Genomic DNA, 27,024 nt, shown 5'->3' with positions numbered 1-27,024 from the left:
TGCGACTGCACTGAATAACAGATATATACATGACATAACAGTACTGTACTGTATCATACTGTCATTACTGTAATTACATTTCAGGTGTAAAAACTCTATGAAATACAGCAGCCTATTCAACAGAAAGTGTGTAACTCCTCATCACTACTCGGCAGGTGGCGCAATAAAGAAAATATTGAGCTGGTAACCCCTGACTCACATGACACTCAGTCAGGAGATAATTACAGCAAGTTGGACTGAACTGAGGTCACACTCCGCCAACCCTAGCTCCTCCACATGTACTACATCCTTGAGTGACTGCTGCTCTGTGTGGCTGTACACCTCTGACCTCCTGTGAGACAGAAAAAGTTTGAATTTCCTTTGACCTCCTGTTGAGAAAAATCTAAGAAAAACGTTCTCTTCTGCTCCATTTAAGTTACCTTCAAACCCATCGACCCCGTGTATAGAACATGCTGTAATCTACCTACAGCAGCTGTATATAGTTGAAAGTCGCACCACCGTGACACTGGTGGTTACAGTATAATACTGCACCTGCATGGATGCTACTGTGTTAACAATCTATTGAGGTCTCGTACCGAGGCCAGCCTTGGAAGAATGAAATCATTCACAGAATTTTGCTGAGTATCAGCAGTAAAATGGACCTACTACAAACTCAACAGGTCCATGTGGTTGTTCTACATGGATACAAAGCGGTTTGAACTGAGCCTTTTGTGTGGCCCTACAGGCCACCAGGGAAACTGTAGTATGCATACGAATGCTGGCTGGCTAAATTCTGTTAACTTCATTTATTAATCACGAATAATCATGATTGATTATGGAAAAGACCAAACATTAACATGGTAAAATACTGCTGGACCAAACTCCTGTATTCATTCATGCCCGTGCAGCTACATGTGTTTAGGTGACTAATACTGGAACATGTATTTTAGCCACTGATGTCACTGCCACAGCTGGCTCTCAGACTAAACCACACGCACGAAAAAAGTGAAACTGCAGAACTTTCACCTGTAACGATCACCTTAAGAGAACGTCAGCTCAAGTTAATGATACAGTTACGTTTGTTTTCCTCACCACTGGCTGTTCATTTATTAAATCACAGACCGCTGAGGAATGTCGTTATGAAATTACACATTAACATATTCTTCACACATTCATCTGTTTATTAAATCAAAACATGTTTTTTTAACTGTCTTTAACTGCCTTTCATGTAAAGTTAATTGTGTTTCCTTTTTTGAACTGTACTCAAGTTTTTTTTTCTCCCCCTTCTTCTTCTTCTTCTTCTTCTCCTTTTTTCTGAATTAATATTAATAGGTACCGACTGTCTGTTTGTGAAGTCAGTCTTCAGGAATTCCCAGTGTGGGGTCTCTGGTCTCTAACCAGACTTAACCTCCTATTCCAGATGAAAGCTGCTCTGAGAGAGACAGTGTTGTTTGGCCGAGCAGCAGAGCCATGCCTTCAGACCGCCGGAATGTGGGATGTCTGGAGTGGGGGGTCAGGAAGTGAGGAAAGAATGCCAAGTATGTCCATGTTTGTCCAGGGCTGGCTCTCCATTCAGCCCCCAGTGACGTGCTGCGAGGACCAGCGAGTATAAATGTAGCTCGCCTCTCCAGTCAAAACTCAGATCAACTCCTCTACTGAAGCTAAACTCTAGCTTTCACCAAGAAAGAAAGAACGACTTTGACCGGAGCGGCAGAGAAACGCCACCAGCTAAAACAAGACAAGAGATCAACTTGATCAGAGACGGTTTCTCGAGCTCAAACTCCAAGACTCAAGGAAGACTTTTTCAACGAAACTGAAGGAAAAACTAGAACTTATTTCTACAAGGGAGAAAGAATGTCTGCAGGAATGAAGAAAATGATTTTGCTGCCTTTCCTTTGCATCATCCTCTCAAGCATGGTGAGTCCATTTTTTTCTTTTTACAAAGAGTGTGTTTTATTGCAGTTTCAGTCAGACTTTCAGTCTTTCACCAAGTGCTTGAACTATTTTAAATCTGGATTATTACTTTGTGTTGTATTAGCTTGCTGTGGCTATAATGTACTGTATGAATGTCATATTTACCTCAGGCTGCAGGTCAGGAGTGCAGTGGCCAGTGTTCGTGTCCCTCCACTCCCCCTCATTGCCCAGCCGGAGTGAGTCTGGTTCTGGATGGTTGTGGCTGTTGCAGGGTCTGCGCCAAACAGATGGGGGAGCTCTGCACTGAGAAAGACGTGTGTGACCCACACAAGGGCCTTTACTGCGACTTTGGAGCCCCCACTAACAGACGCATTGGAGTTTGTACAGGTGAGTCATCCTGGAATGTGACTGTTTCGCACAGCAGGGGTCTGGAGTGAGAGTCCTCAGAGCTGAGTCGTGACTCTGTTTGTTTCCTCTTCAGCTCGAGAGGGAGCCACCTGTGTGTTTGGAGGAATGGTGTACAAGAGCGGAGAGACTTTCCAGAGCAGCTGCAAGTATAAGTGTACCTGTCTGGACGGAGCTGTGGGCTGTGTCCCCCTCTGCTCCATGGACATCAGGCTGCCCAGCCCTGACTGCCCCATGCCCAGACGGGTCAAGGTGCCAGGGAAGTGCTGTGAGGAGTGGGAATGTGACTCCCCCTACACACACAGTGTCCTGGGCTCAGTTGTGCTGCCTGGTAAGTTAGCCACATGTGATATTTTTACTATGACACAAATGAGTTTAGGAGATGATTCTAATTCTGTTTCCTCCTCTGTCTACAGCCTACAGGGAGGAGGACAGCTACGGTCCAGACCCCTCCATGATGAGGGATAACTGCTTGGTTCAGACTACTGAATGGAGTGCTTGCTCTAAGACCTGTGGCCTGGGAATCTCCACCAGGGTCACCAATGATAACCGGGAATGCCGCCTTGAGAAACAGACCAGACTGTGCATGGTGCGACCTTGCGAGTCCCAGCTGGAGCAGAGCATTAGGGTGAGTTTTTGTCAGACTGCACTATTCTCACACTTTCTCCATGAAACCATAAACGAGTAAAGAACAACTGCTGATATTGTTCTTCTCCTATTTTCTCGCTGCAGAAGGGGAAAAAGTGCATACGTACTCCCAGACTCTCAAAACCCATGAAGTTTGAGATCTCAGGCTGCACCACCACCAAGTCCTACAGGCCCAAGTTCTGTGGCGTCTGCCTGGACGGTCGTTGCTGCACCCCCCACAGGACCACCACCTTGCCTATGGAGTTCAAATGCCCTGATGGACAGGTCATGAAGAAGCACATGATGTTCATCAAGTCCTGCGCCTGCCACTACAACTGCCCCGGGGAGAACGACATCTTCGAGTCCATGTATTACAAGAAGATGATGGGAGACATGGCTTGAGCCACTGATGGACAATCAGAGGTTATGACTTGAAAAAAACAAAAACATAAAAAAAATCAGAACTCCATCTCATTTTGCAGCTCAGTATATATGTTACATTTATGTTTTTGTTTTTTGTCATTTTCACATTGTTAAACTAGTCCAGACACTTGTCCAAGTGTCTGTGTGTATTGTGTGGCTGGTGTGTATCAGCCACAGAGACTCAGACAGAGGGCTGCATGGCAGCTCCAAGAGATTCCTGCACTATAACGTCTACTTTTGACAGACCTGCTGTCAGGTTCCTGCCATGTTCTGTTGCAATATTTTTTTTTCTTTGACAAACCCACCATTTTCCAGTGTGCATTTAAAACCTTATCTAAACCCTGACCTCCTCTGGAAAAGAGGTGTCTAATAATTCCTGCCCACCCCGCCCTAAACCCAGACCAGACCTGCCATCTTTAAGCAGCTGTGTTGGGAACACGCAGACCACAGCAGGCCAGTGTTCCCCCTGTCTCAACAGGTCTGAATGTGTCCTTGTGTGTACGTGTGTTTGTGTGTGTGTGTGTGTTTGCGTTAGCACAGGCCTGAATGTCAGCCTTGTCTGTACGAGACGCTGTTCCCTCTCCTCCTAGAGTAGAGGAAAGGTCAGAGTTTCCGCCCAGCATGTGGATGAGAGTTTACGGTCAGATATGGAACAGTGGGCTTTGCCACAGCACTGAATAAAAAGAGACATGACTCAGGTCAGAAGGAAGAGAACTTGTGTTTATAGAAGTAAAGACGTGTCTATTATGTACAAAAAGTAGAGGAAAAGACTGGAAGAAAACCGTTGTTTCATTCCTTCGACTTGTCGTTGTGTAAATGTTGTTTATATTTGTACAGTTTAAGTTAATTTAAAAGCCAAATTTGTGCTGTGCTTGGAATTGTAACGATAGTGTACTATGTGTCCACAGTATTTTTCACTATTTTATTGAGAAATGTGACAAAAATGTTACATGTTTCACTTTGTAGCTGGAAATAAAATGTTATATTTTTTATACAAAACTTTCTCGTGCTGTGTCTTCAATAACAGAATATTAGGTGTACTTATTGATAGAAAAAAATACTCACAATGACCCCTATATAATTCCGTATTATATTACATTATGCATACATCATATAGCTTTATTTGATATATAATTATATATGTATATATATATATATATATATATATATATATATATATATATATATATATATATATATCCATTTATACAGCAAGCTTTTGTCTCTTAATAAGTTAAATAAGAAGTCTGCCACCTGAATTTACTCCAAATATGCCTATTAAGCCTAAGCTTAAGAATGTCTTAATGAACTTAAGACAAAAACACAATGAAGATAGTTGGTTTGCTATCAAAAATGCACCAGACATGCTAGACAAAGGACTTTTAACCTGAAACCAAAGTGATAAAAATAAATAAATACAAATATATAGCACAGACGTGCTAAACAACCAAAGTCGTAGGTGATCTACGGGCCAACAATGCAGAAACTAACCCTTCTCCAATGCCCCCAAGGCCTTCCAAGAGGTTACACACCCCTTACTGAACACCTCTGCTGTGCAGTGTTCAAGTGCTGTTTTAAAGATTAGAAAGGTTTGTAAGCATTTGTATCCAGTAAACTGAACCAGTGGCACTCTGGTGATATAAACAAATTACACAAGTGTAAATGTCTTCAAGCTTATTCTGTCTCAATCAAATCTCCATCTCAGATGATTCTAAACGGAAGAAAATACGCCTAAAGTAGACCAATGTTGCCCTCTAGCGGTACTGTAGGTTCATTCTCTATTTAAATCTCGGTGCTAGTACATTAATGAATTTGTCTGAATCAACTTAATTATTTTTGTTTACAGTAAATAAATTCCACTAAAATCGCCTTCAAAAAGCAGTGATTTGACAGTGTAGCATCAGCGATACGGCTGACATTTACATTTTCCTTGGCCTTTGAAGAACACTCTACCTCAGCTTCAGTCGCACTCAGTCGTCTTTATTTTATTCTAACTTTATTTCTTGAGACTTTTTATCATAGGGTCCTAGATAAGATCCTTCTGTTGCTTTTGAGGATCAACAACTAATTTTTCCTCCAGTTTATGGAATGATGCTCTCACAGATGGCAGCTCAGACTGACCTAAAACTAAAGTTTTATTATACAATACAATCCTAAAATAGTTTTGGGATTGTCATCTGTGCAAAGAGCTGATGAACTGTATTCGTATTGCAGTATATGGTGCTGTAACTTTAACTTGGGAAAGTTTCTTCTCTGCTGGCAGCCTATTTTTAACTCCTTTCACTGAGTTTGTGCAAATATTTTCTCTCTGCTGTTCTGAACCATGCACACCACATCTACTCTGAAGTCCCCGCGTATTACCAGCAGCCACCATAGTATAACAAAACAGGGGTAAACATGTTGTCATTGTAGAAATGAGTACATGCACTCCACAAACAGCTTGACTGTCCAAGCGCTGACTCATGTTCTCAGCTCCATCGCCCACAGACACAAACAAGTGCAGAATCACAACATGTGAAATGAATCCTAGCAACGAGAAGCTACTGTACATTCACTACTGTACGTTCACTATGAACCACGTGTGTACACTATATACTGTATATGCAGTATAATACATGAAAAAAAAGAGCAGTGGAAAAGACTTCATTTCATCTCCGAAGTAACAAACAAAGAAATGACCAGATTTCAGGAGAGAATTTAATTTTTCCTACAGAAACTTCATACAGTTACAATATTTGCCATATTTGTTAAAAACGTTCAGTTATTGCCTTGGCTTGACTAGACTGATTAACAGGTTTTTATTTATTCTTCCTTTTCAGTAGGTAAGCAGTTCAGAAAGAGCTTTGTACTGTACATGTATTGATGCAGTTATTGTGTGTCATTATATATAAGTCTGTGTGTGTGTGTGTGTCTGTGTCTGTGTCTGTGTGTGTTTACCTGGATGTTACTTTTCCCCCCCTAAATCAGACAGCAGTGTTTAGATCATTTACAAAGCAGACAGGATAAATCTGTTGAAGGACAGAGATGATTGTCAGAGAAAACGGAGAAAAAAAAAACAGTCAACATTCACTAACAAAATAATTTCATTTTTTCTTTCGGGAGCCATGTTGGATCTGTTCTAATGCAGAGAACTGGTGCGTTTGCACATGTTTCGCTACTCTATGTATGTGGTGGAAGCGAGGGACGCTGCAGCAGTGTGGACATCCTCGAGAGAAAGTGAAAGATAAAAACTTGTCACATATTCACACGCTCTATCTGTGGAAACCAGGCAGGTGGTGAAGCGTGGGAGGAGGAGGAGGTGAAGAAGGAGGAGGCAGAGAAGATTGCGGTGTCAGCCAATCTCTCCTTTTTTCTCTCTCTATCTCTGGTTCTCAGCCCCGTCGCAGCTCGTGGAGTTTCTGGGCAACGTTTTCCAGCTCTGATTCGATGGCTGCCAGGCTTTCAATCTCAGGTTCCTGCAGAGATAATAAGAGGACAAAACAGGTTCATATTCCTGTGACTGTGCCACTAGAATGAAACCAGTTTCTGATTACACCAGGAGAAATTAATACTTAGATATTATTAGTGTTGTTTTGGATAGTAAACGTCTGCAGTTTTTCTTATTAAAACATAATAGACTGATTAGAGAGTTTGTAAAGGTGAAGAGTTCAGACAGATTAGGCAGGGTTATTATATACTGTAGTAACTGAAATTCATTTGCAGTGAATTGGGTTCACAGCACACTTAGCTGTGAGCTGTAAATGAGTCATTTTTTAAAGATAAGCTCCAAGTATGGGGTCTGCAACCTGGGGCTCCTGACCCACATGTGGCTCTTTAGCCTCTTTGCCAAAACAGAAAACACACAGCCCAACTGTAAATACTGAATTAACTGATCATTGCCTGCATACATTAATTTGTATAGGTTTTTTGTTTTTTTTGTGGCACAAAACATCATCAACATCTTCAACATGACCTCAGCCAACAGGAAATACTATGAACACACTGCAACAACCACATGCCAACATCAACAAACAAAGTGTTGAAGTCACACACATATATATACCCTGGGCACCAGGTGAGACGAGTGACACTAATGAACAGGCAGAGCACAGGACACAGGTGAGAGTAATCAACTGATTAACCAGGGAGAGAGACAGAGGAGCACACAGCCATGATGATCACGTGTTTGTGGCTATTATTATTATTATTATTTAATATTAATATTATTATTTAATATTAATATTATTATTTAATATTAATATTATTATTTAATATTAATATTATTATTTAATATTAATATTATTATTTAATATTAATATTATTATTTAATATTAATATTATTATTTAATATTAATATTATTATTTAATATTAATATTATTATTTAATATTAATATTATTATTTAATATTAATATTATTATTTAATATTAATATTATTATTTAATATTAATATTAATATTAATATTAATATTAATATTAATATGTGTAACATATAAAACAAATATACTCTCTAATTTATCTCCTGGACCAGGGCTCCCCCTACAGGATAGAGATGGTATCTACTTGCTTTCGCCTGACATTTCAGCGTTTTAGACCGTTAATCACTGATTTTTGCTGTTGACAGGCAGCAGAGACACAAAAGTTCACCTCTGACTTCCTGCTAGCGCTGCCCTCTTCCTCCAGACTTCTCTCCTCGGGGGCTCTTCCAGCGATCATCTGCAGCTCCTTCTCCTCTGGGCTCCTCTTGGTGTCTCTCTTTTTCTTCTTCTCTTCCTCCTCGTTTGCTGAGACCTCCTTAGAATGATGCAGCACTTCCTGTGGACTGCTGTCCCTCTGCGCCGCCTCCCCCTCACCATTCTTCTTCAGCTGTAAACCTTTGCCTCTTTTGCTCCATCGTGTCAGGTTGTCTTTGCTCCCTCTCTTCGTCTCCACCTCCTTATCTTCCCCCTCTCTTTTGTGTGAGGAGATTGAGGATCCTTTTCCGTTCTCCTCATGATCACCATCTTGCAACTGTTCCTTTTTTAGTTTGTGTGTGGATTGTTCTCGCTTTTCCTCAGTTGTAACACCTAGGCATATAAAAAATACAAAATTGATTATTTTTTTTCCCCTGCAAACATTTGTTCTAAATCACATCTACCTGACCACTAGCACAATACATTCCATCAGCAAAATTGCACTCCATGTAATGAAATGTCTCCTGCCAGCTGGCAGCCTGGCCTACTGCACTGCTAGCTTTGCATTATGGGAATTAACAGCACAGCAGGAGTGATCAGAAGATTTGGCTGAAGCTGCCTTTAAAAGAAAACCTACTGTATGAGCGAATCTTTTAAAATTTTTTTTTTCTTGCTTCAAAGTCAATGAATAGCCTGAAACCTCCCTAATAATCCCTTTAGAGATTTGATGACATTTTGAATATCAGTTGTAGAAAGAGACTGTGGTAAGTGTGAACGAATGCACAGCAGCTCATTTAAATTCCAAGACGTGAAGATGTTTAATCATTAGAGCTGGTTTGCTGTCACTCTGCCAGCATTATTGGCCTTGTGCCCCAGCAGTGGAGGCTGCATTTCATCTACTAGATGGAAGCACTTCCATCAATCAGCTGCTTCTCTCCTGGCAGGCACTTTCCTCCACAAGGCAGTTTCTTAAGATTCATCCAGTGGCTGTGGTCATTTTATTTGCACGTGTAAAAACAAGTCAACATAAATCTGACTTCTGAAAACACTCAAAATAAACAATACCTGTGTTCCTTAGTTATCATTTTATCAACTGTATTTCCTTTCCTTTCCAGAAACTACAAAATACAAAAACAAAAAAAATACCTTTTTCATTCTTCGTCATAGCTTCCTCTCCTGAATTCCCCCTTTTCTCTTTATTCAGCTCTTCTTCTTCTTCTTCCACCTCTTCGTCCTGCCTCTTCTCAGCCTTTTCCTTACTCCACTCTTCAGACTCAGAGAGGTGCCTCTCTCTGCTCTCGTCTTTGTCCCTCTTCTCCTCTTCCTTGGTTGCATCATTTTCTTCCTCGGAGCCTCCATGTTTTAGGCTTTGACTCTTTTCTCCGTCTTCATCCCCATTTCCTGTTCTTTTCTCAGAAATGATGGACCTTTCACCCTGGCCCCCTAAGGCCTCCAGCATGGCTCGATCTGCAGAGGGAAAAAGGAACAAATTCAGGAAAGTGATTTTCAAGTTATGTTTAACCACGTGATCAGACATGATCACCTGAGATATTAAATGGAGGACATTTTTCATCCAAATGTGTCTGTTATGTCACTACCTGCCTGAAAAATTAAAAATGCAACACATGAGATTCAGCTTCCTTATTTGAATATTCTTAAAATTTCAACAAATGAAATTAAACCAAATAAAGCAAAGATTGAATTTCAAATTTATTTGCTCTGCGGCGCCCCCCTGCAGTAGCTCTGTGCTCTCTGGGAGCTACTGCCTTGAGCTAATTCGCATAAAAAACATTAACAATGTCACACTGTGAAATCATTTCCATGTCTGTGTGAATATTGATACCATGGGTCAAATACCCTTCACACAACACAACAAACTGTCTCCAATAAGCTCACAGGTTTGAGACACAGGTACTGTTTATTCAGTGTATTACTTCACAGTGAATACTACTGAATACACAACCCAGAGTGAGCATCATATACTGTTTGTGGTTCTAATACAAACAATACTCCAAAGGTTATTTTTTCATATATTTTGCATTCATTTTTACAACGTAAAGATTTGTGGAGTTTAGTTTAGTCTGTGTCAACGTTTGTCACGAACTTTAGACGCCCTCAGATAATCAACCTGAAAACATTTGTGTCCGTTCTGCTCTTGTTCTGTCCTAACTGTTCTTCCAGCCTCTGGCAGTTTTCTGTACACGCTGTACATGACCTGGAAATTAGTTTGACCTCAGCTTTTTTTTTTTATATTGAAAAGGTAAGGTTTAACATACACTACGTCACAGTTAAAATTCCTGAGAAACACGTCAACTGAGAAACTCACCAGAAGGATTCTGGGTCGTCTCTGGAGTGGCATTCGGATCTACAACCTCCTTCTGGAGCTGAGCTCTCTCACGGCCTCCTGAAATCAACAATCAGTTTTTACTGTGTGATTCAAGGTTTCCACCTCTGGTTGTGTGAGAAACCGTTCACTCACCTTGAACTGCAATGTCCTGCAGCTCCTTCAGAAAGTTGCGACGGCGGAGAATAGTCACAAGTCTATCATCTGCACACACACATTAATGAAACACAGATGGACATGTGACATACTGTACTGTACTATACCAGAGAGACAAACACCCTTTTTTATTATCCTGCAGTTTTTACCATCACTCATCACTTTATTCCAGTGGTTTTGCATCAAAGTTAATTGCCTTGAAATTTACTGTTTTCAAGCAAGAGCACAATTAATCATTCAGTAGCTCCACTCCCCTGGTGATGTGGAGCAGCTGAATGGACAGCACTTTTTGCTGACCCACAGATGAAATCATGTACTGCACAGAGCAAGCACAAAAAAAAAAAAAATCCTCAATGCTTCGCCGACGGCTGTATTTCTCCTATTTCTCTTTGCTTTCATGACTATAACTCCTTCCTTCCCTCCGCATGTCTCATCTCTCGGGTGGTTTATAGTTTCCTTCAGTAAAGGAAGACTCACAGACTAGTGTTCACATTGATTTTTTTTCCAAGGACAGCATCAAGGTAATACAATGACTGTGTAACCAAATAGCCTTCCCTGAGAGGGAGCGACCCTCCTGTGCATAACACTCCACCGTGGGTTTTTAAACCAGCCACTCATTCTGCCAATCCATTATTATTTAGATAAGTAAGTCAGTGAGGCTTTATGCACTCGAATGCAGATGGAAATGCAGCAGAGGAAACAATTCTCTGGAGTTTGCTGCTAAAGCAACAAAAGCTGCGAGCAACAAACAGAGCCAATTAGCTAATGTGCTATACTTTATCATTATATTTAAAATAGATGAGCTCAAACATTCTCAAGAGTCACTGGAGTATTTGATGAAAAATAACGAGCCAACGTGAGAATGTGGCCAAAGGCTCCTTCTCTCTAACAGCCATTTTCCCTTTTGGAGATAAAGTAAAGTTTGGCAGAAGTCTTTTTCACCAGTCCCACTGGGCAAATGGTCTTAAACAACCTCCACAAATCACTGCTCTAACCAAATCTTATCGCTTTACAGGCTTAAAACGTTAAACGAACAATGACAAGCCAAGCATTAATTACAATAAATAAATTAAATAAAAATACATACACAGTTATGGTTAATATCTCATTGACTTGGCTCACAACGAAAAGCCAATAAATGAAGTTTCTAATTTATGCGAGCAGTACGGAGGCCAACAAGAAATGAGCTTCTGTTTCCTCTGATTTTGATTTAAGGGAGAATGCAGAACAATTGAATTAGACAACTTAAGCTGCATCTTGTAGCTCCGCCAAACAAAACAAAAACAAACCGATTTAAAACAGGATATTAAATTTAAAGCAGAAGCAAATAGAGCAAGTTAAAACTGCAGAAATGTCTTCAGGCTTTCTGTTCCAAGTAAAAGGACGAGGAGCTACATTTGTTGACTATCCCTAACCTCAGACAGTTTTAACTGTAATGATTTCATGAACAGAGTGATTGGTAATCAACTTGCTGCAGCAGCACATTGTCTGTTTTCAGGATATGGATGGTGGTTCAACTTCCTGGGTTTATTACTCACCTGTTCTCAGTGTAGTCAGACACTCCTGACTGACAGGCACAGGGTGAGGCCTTGAAAGCACATCAGCCAAAGCCTCCACAATACACTTCATAACCTGCAGGTGCACAAAAATGAACGAGAACTCCTGTGTGACTACACATACATCCCTGGGTTGAACACCGTGAACAGGCTCTGGATACTGCATATCATTTTTCTCTTTAAACGTATTGATTCACTATTATTCTTATCCTGATCTGATGCAATAAATAATCTAACAGATTTAACTGGGGGATTTAATGACTGTCAACTGAAAGCCAGTTGGGAATATGATTTAAATTTTTTTTTTCTTTGAACACATTTCTGTGCAAACTAGGTCAGTAACTCAACGAGTGAAACTTTTAGATGTCACACTAACGTCTACTGTATTTTACTTCAAGAAATGTTCTTCTTTTATTTATAACAGATCCAGAGGCAGCACTGTCATTGTAGAGCATGATTAATATATATTTAAATATCAATACATATATATGAATCCTCTGTTTATGAGAATGTCACAGCCTAAGACTTTTGCACAGCTCTGTGTATATATATATATATATATATGTAGCAGACCTAACAAATTGTAATCGAGATATTTTTTTCTTGGTTTCACAGATTTTCTTTCGTCCCTCTCTCCCTCTCGCTCACTCCCTCTCTCTCACACACAAGGGGAACACTACACCATTACTCCTGCTCCGGCTCTACCGAGAGACAGATCCAGTAAAGCCGGATGATGAAGGTCAAGGCTCTCCATTGCTCTGAGCATGACATGTATTGATTTTAACAAGGTTATAGTGAGACACAGTAGTGATAGCACACAGTGAAGGAGTTAAACTGATCAGACCAGCAGTCAATACGACCGTTTGGCAAGGCAGTAAAAAGTGGTCCTGGTCCTCTGTAACCAAGAAGTCACTGCATTTAAATTAATTTAATCTGTGTAATTCTATTACTTTTGAATAGAACACACAAGTGCCTTGTAGATGCTGACTACAGTTATGTGATAACGCCAAAGACAACAGTATAATAAACTGCTACTACCATATAAAAATAAAAAAACGATACATAGATGAATATATATATGAATATTTTATTTCATATTACCTTAACGTCTTCATTCTCCAGCTGACTTGAAGTCACTGGCAATGACAGAACTGCAATGAAAGAAAGAAAAAAAAAATTAACATTTCCTTCAACGATTCTTTTTTTTTATCTGCTGCTGTGAATCTTTAACTGTCAGGTGTTGCAGGTACATGCTGTTTGTTAGTGTTTGTGACTGTAAGGCGAATCTGCGTCTGGATTTTCTGCGTGTATTCTGCCGATAAAGGACTGTCGCTGTCCTTGGTGCTGAGAGCAGTCTCTCACATTTAGGTCCCTCAACTTGATCATCCGAACGGCGTCTATGTTGTCTTACCGCAGTTGGTCAGCACAGCCACAACGAACAGCCCTCTCTCGATCATGTTTGGATGATCTCCAGGAATCAGCTCTCCAGGAATAGGAAAACGGCGGAGCTTCGAATCAGAAACGGTGCTGGTTGTTTGTTTGTTTGTTTTTTTTTTGTTTTGTTTTCTCCGTCGGAAGAAAGTGCGCTGGATTAAGGGCGCATCCTGAACCAAACTTATCCGCCTGTCTGGTATTTCTGGAGAGCTAAATGTCCTCCTGCGTCCGTGAGCCTCCGTCCTCTCTGCTCTCTCCACCAACACCTCACCGCGAGAGCAGCAGCTTTTATAAGAGGACGTGGAGAGAGAGGAAGTGACATCATCCCAGAATGAATGTTAAGTGATGTACCTGACCATACCTCAGCGGTTGATAGGGCGTGTACAGGTTTACATAAACCCCTGAATGACGTAGTGTTGATATTCTCTCATTAAGTTTCCTTTCTTTTAACTGTTGTGTTTTCTAACACGTTTTTTTTTTTTTTAAATCAGAATTGTACTAATTTAATGTCTTACATACTTATATTTTTGATAAACCAAAGTGGAGCAATTTTCCCTGTATTTTGTGCATGAGCCCAGTCACATTAAGTTGATTTGAATTCAGGTTGCATTTACTGTTATATGAATCATCCAAAATTTAAAAACAAATACTAAAATTCACTGCTATGAAACAGTGTTTTTATAATTTAAATTAAATAGCAATTCTAAATATAATTTTGTCTCTATATCCACAGAGTCAAAGATAACAACCATACATTTAGCTTATATAAAAAATATACTTCAAATGTGTCTTTTTATCTGGAGTTATTTGGGCAGAAACACAACTATAGACATTTGCAAGTTCTAAAACTTGTTAAGAAACATTTCTGAAAAGACATTTGTAAAAGGTCTTTCAAAAAAACAAAAAAAGAAACGTAACCTTGGTAGTTGTGATATTTGAGTCTTGTTCAGTAGTATTGTTTTGTTTGCAAATATAAATGTTACTTTCTCAGGTGAAACTACATGATTTCCTCTGTATAAAAACACAGATGACATAGTTAAAAAAAATTACGTTACAATTTTGTGGTTAACTGTATGATTTCCGCATTGGACAGGTCTGTATCATCTCAGTATATTCACCGATCCTGTGCCTCATCTTCATGAACGTGTTGCTAGGTGACCATGTATTGAAAGTGACTGCTGCCTTTGTTGTTGCTGTGCCCACTTTCATCATTTGAGGAACTCATCTGAATAGGAGTAAATGGAACAAACAGAGAAAAGGAAATAATGACTTGTGTCACTCTTCTCATCAACACAACAAAGGGAAACGCAGGTGACACAGCCCTCCACGTACAGTCTGTCTCCATAAAAACACAGCTAATGCTACAACAACAAGCTACCGTGCAAAAGTCTTGCATCATCTACAGACAGATGCCAATATGAAGCACGAATACTATTATTATTTTATTTCCAACCTTCAGCACCTTGGGCAATTTGGCACATTATTCTTTTTTTTCCTGTTTTTTTCTTTATTCAGTTCATCCCCGAGTTTTGTTAACAATTCTCTACTCAATAAAGATGTGATAAAACACATCCTCCTTTTTGAATACTGCTTTTTTCTCTTTATCACAGATGATCATTTTAAATTTTAAAACATCTTCCACTGACTTTTTTGAGGATAAATTAATCAAAAAAATAAAAAAACATTGTAAACCAGTAACTCCGTGAGAAGCATTACAATTCATGCTCCTAAAAGCATTCTAAATTCATATGACTACATTAACAATATAATTTCTTCATTTACCAACACTTTTAAAGTTAATGTAAAGTTTATTCGGGGGATTTCTGACTCATAGAAAAGGACTGACTCATGCTCAAGCTTCATGTTCTTCATTTCTAAAAATGCACCTGTCGTCACAGAATGAATCATCCAGAAGCATCTCGCAGTTGCCTGATGTCAAATGTAGTGCAAATAGAAAGAAAAATTCAGAATGACATTTCTTAATGGTCATAATTGCATGCTGATGTTATACATACATACATATATATATATATATATATATATGTGTGTGTGTGTATATGTAAATGATATCTATAATATGCTGTATCAAAGTCAGGTAAATTTAAATTAATGATAAACACACTTTCTCATCCAACCACCCCATAAAACTGTTCTCTTTTACCTTATAAGGGCAGATGTACACAGTCACTTCCCTTTCATTTGCTCCTCACATGTTTATTAAAAACACAGAGAGAAACAAAGAGGTTTCCAGGGTGTGGGTTGTGCTGTTTGCTTTTTTTTTTTTTTTTTTTAATTTCCTAATGCACTGTCAAGCGAGATCCCAAAGATCTCATTATACCTTCAGAGGGACAATAAAGACCGGTCTGCGTCAGAGCAGAACAGGCTTTGTTTAAACATGAACAGCCTTTCATTTTGATGCAATGACAAGAGGGCACAAAAACAGACTGGAATTAATTTAACTTCCACATCTGAGGAAATTTGTGTCATTAAAAAAAAGCAATATAAATGCTATTTATTTTATCCAAAGGGTTAAGTTACGTTGAGAGTCGACTGACTTAATAAACACGCTCTCTGACGTTTAAGTGAGTCGCCAAAAGGTTTGTCTTTGTTTACTTTGTAAAGCATCCCTTTCTCCTGCACATAATTCATCCCTGCTAAGCTTTGTGTGTTCTGCTATCATTTTCCATTCAAGAGAGAAATTATGAGTTCAAAGTGGACCTCAGTGGTCTGAGTGGAGCTCAATATAGCCCCCACCTGCCCATGCAGTTAGACTCATCTGTCATTCAATAGATAATATTCTGTTCCAGCTGTTTAACTAGAGGACAAATGGACAGGACAAGCATATGGACGTGGTGCTCGTATATCACACTTACATGGTAGTGTGTGGACGAATAAAAACAAATCTGTATTAGCTGCATGTAATATATATTTATAAATATATATTTATGTTTCCTTTGTCTTAAGTCCTAAATGATAAAGCAGAGCAAAGAGGACTGAGAAGTGAAGAAGAACCAAATATTTGGCACAACGTTATACTGGGATTTTTAAGCTGCCCTGAAACATTGTAAGTTTATTGTTCACTATGTTGTTCATTAAAGCAGAGCCTCATGTTGCTGTATGGGGAAGTAGAAACAGCTGTGGACTATGTATATACGGTATATATTTATATACAGTAGCATAGATAAAATACACTGTAACTGAACACACGACTGTAACTGTTCTGCTCTTTAAAACGTATCCAGCACAGCTCCCAAAGGGAAAACGTATGCTGACTGGTATTATCCTTTTTTTAATTATTTTTTTTATGAAAGTTATCTCTAGGAATAAGCTGAAGCTGCATTTATAAGCTGGGTCAAGGCAGTTTTCAACACATAACACAGTTGTTTGTCGAGACCCATCTGTCCATGAATCTTTGTCAGGGCTGAAAGACAGGTAGACCACACACATTCACACCCATGGTAAACCGAAAAAAAAATATGTACAGAAAAACCAACAGGTAACAACCAAAATTATCATCACCATCATCATGCCTCTTTGTGCAGCTCCTACCTGCCTTGCACTAAACACAAATGTCACACAGGCCTTTGAGAACAGCTAAGAGCTGTCAGTCATTCTGTAAGTTTGGACACAAGTACAGAAACACAGGTTCAGGCAGCACATATGTAGCTTAAAAATGCTAAATATGACCGTCCACATCATCACCCGTGCCTTTACTGTACTGGACCGTGAGCAGGAATATTATAAGGAACAGGTAGCATCATCCAACAGGGAGTAGTAAAGCAGGTCATCTCTCTCAGCAGCGGCAGCCTGCAGCCCAAATACATAAAAGTTTTACAGCTATTATATCATGGCTCATAAAGTAGAGCCCTAAATAAGGGGACATAAAGCTGAAATGATCCCTCTGGATAAACAGAGGTTTTAGTGGCCCCATGTCAATACAGGTGTCCAACCCACACAAACTACCAAACAAACAGAGCAGCACCAAGAGTAGAGACTGTTCAAAGGCAGCAGTGACTTTGAGTCATAGAACAGAAACAAATCACCACAGAGAAATCAATGCTTTGGTCATGTAAATATGATAAAAACATGTTTAAAATAAAGGGTTAAAACTTACTGATTAAGGTGAAAACTCTGTTAGTTAATTTTGCATACCATATCTGCTTTAAATATTTCTATAACCTGTCATAAACCTAAAGTCAAAATGAATGCAATAACTCCTGTGTCTGAAGCTAATTCACAGTAAACAGGAGATACAGCACCTGTGTCACGTGTTCTGAAATTCCCCTTGTTACTGCATTTACCTTAAATGATGCAGAAAACAAGCACAAGTCAGCATCCAACGTCTCAGTCGATTGGTCGTTCTGATAAAGTGCACAAAGGCGAAAATAGCTTGTTCACCTTGTCCCGCCCTTCCTTCAAAGCAGGGTGATAAATTACGAGCCCATTATTTTTGAACGTGCAATAAATGTCTGTAGGGGCTGCAGCGGCAGTCAGACATTTATCATCTATCAAATTCATGGTATGAGATATTACTGCAGCTGTTAACATTTAAGCAGAATATAACATTTTAATTAAAATGTCAAGTTAACAGACATGATTACAGCCTTTATTTACTGATAACGTTCCATCCTGACATATCGCCAGTGATTCATTGTAGAATCATTTTTGGAGAGTGAACATAAATGTATCTCACTGAGAGCAGAATCATTTCTTTTTTTTTTTAACGGTTATTCCTGGTTTTGTGCAGCACGTACGTAAACAGAACCTTTTCCAACAACAAGCACAAACAGTCAGACTGAATAAATGGACCCTGGAGAAAAAAAGTAGCTTGAGCCAGATTTAAACCCTGCCAGTTTTATTTAAATAAACACTATAACTGGGACTTTGAATTCTTTCCATTGCAAGCTCAGACTTCGATCCAAGTGAGTGTGGAGAGTGCAACTTGAGCTAATGTGAGGAGGTGAATGTTCTCACAACAGCTGAATTGGTGTTAAAATATTTCTCCACAGTAAAAACAATCCAAAACTCCAGTGTGTGACTGCTGTGATCAGAAAGCCTGGCTGTTCCACTTCCTGCCTCCGGCCAACACCAGGCTAAAGACACAACGAGAAAATATAGGAAAATTGTTGAACTTCTTTCCAAAAAAAACAAAAGAACAGCAAAGAGATGGAAAAATATTTAAACCTCAAAGCCTTTTGCCATTTTACAAGACTGTTCCCATCTGTTTTTCTTATAACTTTGGCTCATTAGGAGTGGGTTTTCTCAGGCATTCAAACGTTCACTTCATGTACTTGCCCAAAAGTCAGAGGTTGTTATTTAAAATGGAAACGTAAACAATGAAGCATTTGGGGTTAAAATTAAATAATTTATCAAAAGAAGATTCCACGCTGGATTTTCCAACAGTTACAAAAAAGAATCTCACAAAATGTTTGTGTTGCTTGCTAAGCTGAAAAAAAGTGTTAATTGCAGATAATTAATCTAGCACTCTGACACCGAATCAAATTAATTAAACGTGTATGAAGAAAAGTGTCGGCAAAACAGGCGCCTTCTTTAATAGAATCAAAGTAAGGGCTAGTGAATATAAACGATCTTATTCCACCTTTTCCAATTTTCACTGCACAAATTGGTATTTAATCAGTTCAACTGAATGTTATTCTCTAAAAACACAAAAAAGTGAGAGGAAACTAACGCACATATCAGATATCAGCTATGTCAAACAAAATGCTTCTAACATCCCAACAAACAGTAAAACTATCTCCATGGTGAGGACGTTGGAGCTGCTGTAAGATTTACTCATCTGTCGGAGTCAGTGATGTTCCCACCTCACCCCTCTCTGTTCTGCAGCCAAGTCCAGTAACATGTCTAATGTCATGTGCTAAACACAGGGGCCAGCGTTATAAAGAGTCCAGAGGCTGCACATCTCTGCAGCATCTTAAAGTCTTTGACCATTGGCCTGAAGCAGAGCAGAGAAAGTAAGAGGAGCTCCGACCAGCAGGTATTCAGCTCATGGCAGTTGCAGCTGCTCCATGCAGTGGTGCTGACAGCCCATGTCTGTTCATCTGTCTGTCTTTACTCGGTCCTCTCACTGCTGCCTGCTGTTCCTGCTCCTCCTCCTCCTCCTCCTCCTCCTCCTCCTCCTCCTCCTCCTCCTCCTCTACCTGGGCTCCTGCTCCCTGAGCCTGTGTATCAACCTGTTCCTGGGGCTCAGCCTGGGCTTGTGGCTGTTCCTGACGTGGCCTGGCAGGTGGCGTCGGCGCAGGAGTGGCTGGTGGTGGACGGATTGGAACTACGATTTGGTGCTGGCGCTGTCTGTAGGCAATGACGGTCCCCAAGAGAAGGGCGATGACCGTCATAAGATAGAGGTCCCACTCTGGGCCCAGAAGCTGGTCCAGATCCACTTGAGACATGGCCTCCTTCAACTGTGAGAAAATACACCACAAACAAATTATTATTACAAAAAATATGATCATTTTACTTTTTTTTCCAATTGCACACAAAAAGCCCCACCCAGCTGTTGGACAGCTTTTATTTGTGCATTTTGAGAGAATTGAAGTGCTTACATTCAGATCCTGCAGGTACTGAAGTGTGTAAACCAGACCCAGTTTGCACAGAGCTAAGAAAACTGGGACCTGAGCATCAGGACTGGCCTCAGCTGCCATGTCGTAGAAACGCTTTGCTAAATGGATGTCCTGCAAAACAAAAAACAAACTTTTTAGAAATCAGAAACCAGACTGTTGTGTCCATAAACAGAACAGTGAAATTCTATCAACTAAAGCTAAGAATGAACATAAATGTAATAACGAGACACTGCAGAGAGGTGTCAGCAGTGAAACTCTGCTCCACACCTGCTTAATGCCCAGGCCTTTCTCATGCATGTAGCCCAGGTTGAACATGGCCTGAGCACTGTGCTGCTGCTCTGAGGCCAGTCTGTAGTGGATCACCGCTGTCTCATAGTCCACATCGGTCCCGTAGCCATAGAAGTGATAGTCCCCAAGTTTTAGCCTCGCTACAGTGTAACCTGGGCAATAGATCAACAATGTTTGTGTTGACAAATTCCAACAAAGAGTTCTTTATGCAGAATTGAATGGAGTGATGTTGTAGAATTAATGAGGGGCAGATGTTTAGGACTCACCTTGTGCTGCAGCTCGTGTCCAGTGGAGCAAAGCGCGAGGGTAGGTCTCATTCTCACTGAAGATCTTTGCACCTTCTGCTTGAAAATGCAAGTGAAAGGAAAAAATGTCAAACATCAAAGAGCTAAAGAGTTACCAGGACTTTACTCTCTCTCTCCCTCATTCTAGTCTAAATATAAAACCTCTGTTTTCTTCTTACTTTGGTCCAGAATGAAAGCCACGTTGCTCTGGGCCACTTCATAGCCCTGCTCAGCCAGTAGCAGATACTGCACCAGTGCGGCATCAGACTCCCCTTCCTTGAAGCTGCCGTAGGCTGTCATCAGACGTTCTGACCAACGGCCACGCTCACACACGTTCTTGAAAAGCTGCAAAAAAGACAAAGGTCAACGCATGAACCATTCATGAAACAGAGTGCAAACAATTAAGTGCCATTTCTGAGGATTCTTACTTTTAAACTCAAAGACTATTAAAATTAACTTACAAGCAACCTTCTTAATAAATTAGGGACCAAAGAGCTATAACGAGAGCTTCATTACATTTTTGCCATCTGTTTGGATTACACTCTGATCGTTGGATCTGGAGTGAGAGCACTATAATATCATATTTAGTCAAAGCTATGGAGAATAGCTTACCTCCACAGCAGTGTGACAGGAGCGCATCACACCGGTGCCGGTGGCATGCATTTGTGCCAGATTGTAGAAGGCCAGGATGTGACCAGCCTGTGATGCCAAGTTGAAAAACTTGAGTGCCTGTTTGTAATCCCGCTTCACACCGATACCATCTGGACAAAAAAGAAAAGAAAATAATATCAATAACAATGTATGAAAAGAAATAATCCAATGAATAGAAAATAAAAATATATTAATGATTCAAAGGAAATACTGGAAGAGAGAAAGGCACAAATGAGAAAAATCTCTGACCAAAGACTTGGTGTCAAATGTTTACACACCACGTAGATGCACAAATGTCTGTTTATGTGCACAACACTCACTGTAATACATGGTTCCCAGCTGGAGTTGCCCGTCCACCCAGCCCTGCTCTGCTGCCTTCTGGAAATATTTCAGTGCCAGCTCATAGTTCTGAAAACACACAAGTTAGGGAATGAAAATCTCTTCTCAGTTCAACACCATCACACAGAGAGAAAGCTTCACAAATTTAAAAACTAAGATTTATAACAGCCATAAATTTCATTTGAAAAAGAAAAGGCAACTTTAAAAAACTAATGTTCCTTACCACTGGGACACCTCTTCCATACAGATAAGCCATGCCCAGGCCGCTCTGTCCTACTGGATTACCCTGTGTTTTAAAAAATAATGACACTTAAATCAACACTTTTATGTAAAAGAGGTCTTTTATATATTGTTTAATTTCTATTCTTACCAAATCAGAAGACTTCTTAAAGTACTGCAAAGCTGTCTCATTATTCTGAGGCAGAAACTCACTGCCTTCTGAATACATCTGAGAGACATAAGACAAAAAAAAAAGAGATTCAAAAGAATGAAAAAACATTAAACATTAAATTACAATTTCTAAATGGATAAATAGATAAAATAGATGGCTATAGTCTTGTATTAACAAATTTAGGTACAAATCCAGTTTCAAGCACAGCACTGCCAACTACATTTTGAAAGAGACTCAGAGCAGCTCTTCATTTATCTGACTTTACTCCCACAGTGTGGGCAGTATTTTCACAATATTTGCATATACAAAAAGTGACAGAAGGGTAAAAAGAAAAACAAATATTACAGACACTTCAATAGGAAAAAAAAACAACAAAACTAAATATTCATCTCATTTCACCCACCTTGCCAAGGAAAGCCATTGCATGCGTGTTTCCTGCATTTGCAGCCTGAGTAAAGTAGTCATACGCCCTCTGGTGGACAAAAAGCATCAGCTTCAGATTTCTCATAATTAAAATAACTGGTGATAATTTTTATGAAATTATTAATAGAAAGACACCTGGTGGTTTTGTTCAACTCCACGTCCTCCATGTAGATGAAGCTGACCCAGACCCACCTACAAAAAGAAGGAAAAGAAAACAATTCTGGTGTAAAGATGGAGATGTACAGAATCTTTAAATAACTATGACAAATCGATTTAGAAAAAAAAAAAAGTAACAGTCCTTTTTGTAATAATAATAAAAAAGTTTTGTAACCTGAGCTTGCACATCTCCCTTCTCAGCTAGAAACTGGTAATACTGGATCAGGTCTTCTTCCAACATGCCGCTGGTGGAGCCCGGGTTCTCCACCTCATCTAAAAGTCTGATTCTCTGCACGGCTGAGCCGCCTGTCAGCGACACGTCACTGGCCACTACAGGAAGTGATGAAGAGCAGAGAAAATATTTAGCATGTAGCCAGGGATCATTAGTGTCATCCTTACATCTGGTTACTGCATTAACTTTTCAACTTACCCTGGTTAGCCACAAGCCTGTAGTGTGTTAGTGCCGACTCACAGCTCTGAGGAACACCCACACCTGCCCAGTATCTGTATCCCTGAAGAGACAAAAAAAAAAACTTTTTGAAAACCATAGTCATTGAATGTGCAACTGTAAAGATCATCAATAAATGGACTCACCAGAATCATATGAGCTAGCATGTTTCCTCCAAGAGCACTGAATGTATAGTAAACCAAGGCCTGAAGTGACAAGAAAATATAAAGTTTCAAGCACAAACCAATATGTAGGTAATATTTAAAGAAATTACATTTTCTGTATAAGATACCTGTTATAAATTTAAATATATCAATGTAATACCTAATTACAATTCTAATAAAGCAAAACCCACCTTAGCTTGACTTGAGTTAACTCCGAGTCCTGCTGCGTACAAAAAGCCAAGGGCCTTTAAGACGAAAAAAATAACAGAAATTATTATTAACGTACTACTAATAAAAAGCAATATTTTTATTAAGGCAAGTAAAATTACTACAGCTTGATCTTTTCAAATACACATAAATCAGCAAAGTATTTTTACTAGCAGATATTATCGAGAAATACATGAGGAATTGTGTTTTTATACATATGAAATACCACAAATTATATTTTTCAATTTTGTCTAATCCATAATCTCGAATTTTCTCTACAGTTTAAAATGATGTACCATCTGAGCTTTGGGTGAACCGTCCACTGCCAGCTTCTCAAACATCTCTTTGGCTTTGGTGATGTTCTGGTTCATGTAATCTCCAAACAACATGGCGTACGCCACCTTCTCTGTAGCTTTCTGGTGACCCTTCTCTGACACTCGGAGCATTTTCTCATACAACCTAGTCAGATGGGCAGGATAAACTGAAGTGAGCTGAGGTGGTAACGGAAGTAATGTGTGCACAACAAACAGGACCGTGACATTTAAGGAAACAGGAATAACGTGACTCAGTGTGTTGAGAAAAGAGGAACTGAGAAACAGCTGCACATCATAAGTGCCTCCTACAAAGGAACAGATCATCGAGGACAAAGTACATGAAAAAAGCAAATCAGTATCGGCATCAATTACTCACTCTTTTTTCTGTGCCTTTCTAGTGGTGACATTGAGCATGTGCAGAATATTCTGGTACTGCTCCTCCAGTTCCTCTGCCAACAGTCTCTGCTGTGCCTGCTCCTCCGCTAATGAAACCAGAAGAAAACATAAATATTATTTTTTGCTTTTAGACAACATCAAGCAAAGGGTTACAGTCATCATTCATTATCCTGCCATACTCCAAATCAGTTGCAATGATCCTGTACTGCAGCTGTAAGGATTCAGTAAGTGTGTTTGTGTAAATCCCCACAACAATTGAGGATGTTAAGAATAACATCTTCTGCAAAAGGTTATACTTATACGCTCAAGAATGGACAACTTACTCTCACAAAATCCCCACTTTTTTTCCCGATCATAATCGTATGTGGTGGCACACCACAGCCTGCCGTCACCCCGCCCATCAGTGGTGCAGTCCATATACTCCTTATGCTGGAATAAGAATGGGAAGATGCAGGGCTCTCCGTGAGCTGTGCCTCCATTCACCACAGGAACTGTATAACAGAAAACATTAAAGCAAAATAATGATTTAATCACTGATTAAACAACACAATGATGTGGCTGTTAATTTATGGAGTAAAGAGAAAAATCATCTAAATTCATCAAAGTTTGTTGTGAGTTTTCATCCCCATATACAGCTCATGATTTACACAGTGCCTTTTGCATTGCATGATGTAACCCACTGCAAGAGGAGGCACAGGTGCACAGGGCATTGATTTCTCATGGGGTTTAACTGTTTACACAATTTGGCAGTGTGAAACCACACAAATTTGTTTTGTCTGAGTCAGCAAAACGAAAACGTTAGTATATTAAAAAAAAAGAAATTTATCAGAAATAAAAATTGGTTGTAGTCACATTGACTACACCAACTGCAAAGCACAATACTTATAAACCTTAAAAGAAAATAAAAAAGGTGGGAATGTTTCTACATTTAAAAAAATGTTGTTATACCGTGTGAGCCTGAAATAAAGACACAATAAACCCTTGTCAAGTAAAAGCATCGTATGAGTTTATAATGGATTACAAAGTGACCTTTGTTGTTGTGAATAAATTACCTTCTTTAGGTTTCTCCTCAGTCGGAGGAGGCTGTTCAGGCAGGTCTTCCTTCAACTCTCCCTCCAGTCCATCATCTAAAGCCTGTTTCTTTTCCTCTGGCTGAGTTCCGTCCCGACCAGAAGACACAGAAGCAGCTGCCACTATTACTGACGCCATATGGATTTCCTCCTCTTCATTCTCTGGATCATGATAAGACTAAGGGAAAATGTCACATACATTACATAAACATTAAAAAGGCTAAATGTTGTGGACATGTCAAAACCATGGTAAATGACCAGTTTTTGAATTACAGTTTTTCAAATAAAATTTAACTAGTAAAATCAAGAGTTTAAATAAGACAATATTTACAAAGCAAAAGAATGAATCAACCTGTGCATTGTTTATTAACTTAAACAGCAAGGACACCAAATAATCGAAACAACAGACACTGCAGCTCATAATGTTGACGTTAGTTAATTAGTTTCCAGCCATATTCTTAGAGGTATTATTATTGTTTTCCTTAAATGGCTGGATTATATGTTGACTGTTTCTAACATACCTTCAATTCAGGACCGTCATTTCCGTCTTGATCCTCATCTGAAAAATGTCAACAATACAGTGATTATGGGACATCCTGTTCTCTTTACTCAAACAGAACAGCTGTGCCCCACTAAACTAATAAGGGAGAGACACTGAAACAATGACACTTACCACAGGTCACCACACTGACGAAAACCAACAAAAGAGCCAGCAGATAAAATGTTCTCGTTGTTTTCACACACTTTTTCAACTCCATGGCTGATAATGACAGGCTAACACTATGCTAGCTACTGCAGCTTCTGCTAAGACTAACAGCCGACATTCAGCTAGAACCGAGTCCTTTTGGTGAGCAGCACTATTAACACAAATATTAAAACACACGCGCAAGCGGACCGAGCGGACGACAAGACACCTAATTCGGTGTGCACATTAACAAGGATAATTTTAGCTCCTGTAGCTGTCACGGACGCTAACAAATTCCAGTGCAAAGCTAAGCTAGATTAGTAACAGTGTGAAGACGTTGAACTCCAAGTCACAAAAAATATATGCCCTGCTGTTGATCGAACTTCCTGAACACTTACAATACTTCTTTATAATAAAGACACCCGGATTTAAGTGCGAATATTTAAGCAGATAGCTGCGTTTACTTCATAATGACAGCACAGTATTGTACTTAGCTTTCCATGTTAAGCACTACTACTGATAGACACTTCCTATTCCCTAGAAGTGACCAATCAGGGCACGTTTCGCCCGTCACTAACCAACGAACGTAGGCTAAAAACGTACCGGCCAATCAGGTGCGTACACAATTATATTTCTGTCTGACGGCTTTGTCCACGACACCACAGCGTGTCAGTAGGGCGTAATAATAACACAATGTTTTACAGCAAAATAATTTTAAAATAGTATGCCTCATATAGGCATTACGGTGAATAGGTAACATTATATTTTTATTTTTAAACATATATATCACAGAATTAGTTCTCTCTGACTCATTTATGTATATTTATCTAGCCATTGCATAAATATCCTATATATTATCTCTTTTTTAATTAAAGGTTGATTAAATGTCTAAAAATCTAATTTTTAAATATATTTAATAATTACTTACATGCTGTGTATCTGAGACAATGTAATTCCAAGTCTTTGCATATAAACTGACTCATAACAGCAGCATTTATTTAGGTGCATGTTTATTTACAGGCAGTTTTAGTGGTCCTCTCTCAGGCAGACAATAAGACACAAAAACAATTTTTGAACAATACAAACTTCACAGTAAACACTAACATGTAAGACAGGAATTTAAAATAGAACAGAAAAAAAG

The 27,024-nt window shown here is 39.4% G+C and overlaps 3 protein-coding genes across 4 annotated transcripts; 1 reads left to right on the top strand and 2 right to left on the bottom strand.

Annotated features, from left to right (window-relative positions):
* The first annotated feature begins 1,429 nt into the window (after positions 1 to 1,429).
* ccn2a (cellular communication network factor 2a) lies at positions 1,430 to 4,347 on the top strand. The gene is made up of 5 exons (XM_008312823.3): positions 1,430 to 1,896; positions 2,064 to 2,280; positions 2,375 to 2,629; positions 2,715 to 2,926; positions 3,031 to 4,347. Exons 1-5 carry the CDS (start codon positions 1,834 to 1,836, stop codon positions 3,325 to 3,327), a joined length of 1,044 nt encoding a protein of 347 aa, XP_008311045.1. The 5' UTR covers positions 1,430 to 1,833; the 3' UTR covers positions 3,328 to 4,347.
* Positions 4,348 to 6,296: 1,949 nt separating this feature from the next.
* Positions 6,297 to 13,767, bottom strand: chga (chromogranin A). Its single transcript, XM_008312822.3, has 8 exons — positions 13,467 to 13,767; positions 13,157 to 13,206; positions 12,038 to 12,131; positions 10,479 to 10,547; positions 10,326 to 10,403; positions 9,146 to 9,466; positions 7,974 to 8,392; positions 6,297 to 6,803 (listed from the first exon to the last, which is right to left on the bottom strand). Exons 1-8 carry the CDS (start codon positions 13,510 to 13,512, stop codon positions 6,720 to 6,722), a joined length of 1,161 nt encoding a protein of 386 aa, XP_008311044.1. The 5' UTR covers positions 13,513 to 13,767; the 3' UTR covers positions 6,297 to 6,719.
* Positions 13,768 to 18,200: 4,433 nt separating this feature from the next.
* sel1l (SEL1L adaptor subunit of SYVN1 ubiquitin ligase) lies at positions 18,201 to 26,421 on the bottom strand. Of its 2 annotated transcripts, none has more exons than XM_008312893.3 (21): positions 25,872 to 26,421; positions 25,720 to 25,757; positions 25,181 to 25,376; positions 24,452 to 24,619; positions 24,109 to 24,214; positions 23,715 to 23,877; positions 23,403 to 23,456; positions 23,194 to 23,253; positions 23,030 to 23,111; positions 22,775 to 22,929; positions 22,579 to 22,635; positions 22,424 to 22,492; positions 22,000 to 22,077; positions 21,853 to 21,915; positions 21,611 to 21,698; positions 21,252 to 21,400; positions 20,819 to 20,984; positions 20,622 to 20,699; positions 20,335 to 20,507; positions 20,050 to 20,178; positions 18,201 to 19,908 (listed from the first exon to the last, which is right to left on the bottom strand). In XM_008312893.3, the coding sequence occupies exons 1-21, from the start codon at positions 25,954 to 25,956 to the stop codon at positions 19,489 to 19,491; spliced, it is 2,577 nt and encodes an 858-aa protein (XP_008311115.2). In that variant the 5' UTR covers positions 25,957 to 26,421; the 3' UTR covers positions 18,201 to 19,488. The 2 variants fall into 2 exon arrangements, with proteins under 2 accessions (XP_008311115.2, XP_016889340.1); XM_017033851.2 differs by having other exon boundaries at positions 20,622 to 20,696.
* Between the last annotated feature and the right edge of the window lie 603 nt (positions 26,422 to 27,024).

The sequence above is a fragment of the Cynoglossus semilaevis genome, chromosome 7 (assembly GCF_000523025.1).
Source record: "Cynoglossus semilaevis isolate Cse_v1.0 chromosome 7, Cse_v1.0, whole genome shotgun sequence".
In the NCBI taxonomy this organism is placed as follows: Eukaryota; Metazoa; Chordata; class Actinopteri; order Pleuronectiformes; family Cynoglossidae; genus Cynoglossus; species Cynoglossus semilaevis.
The sequence above is the reverse complement of the archived record's forward strand: the minus strand, read 5'-3'. Positions and strand labels throughout refer to the sequence as shown.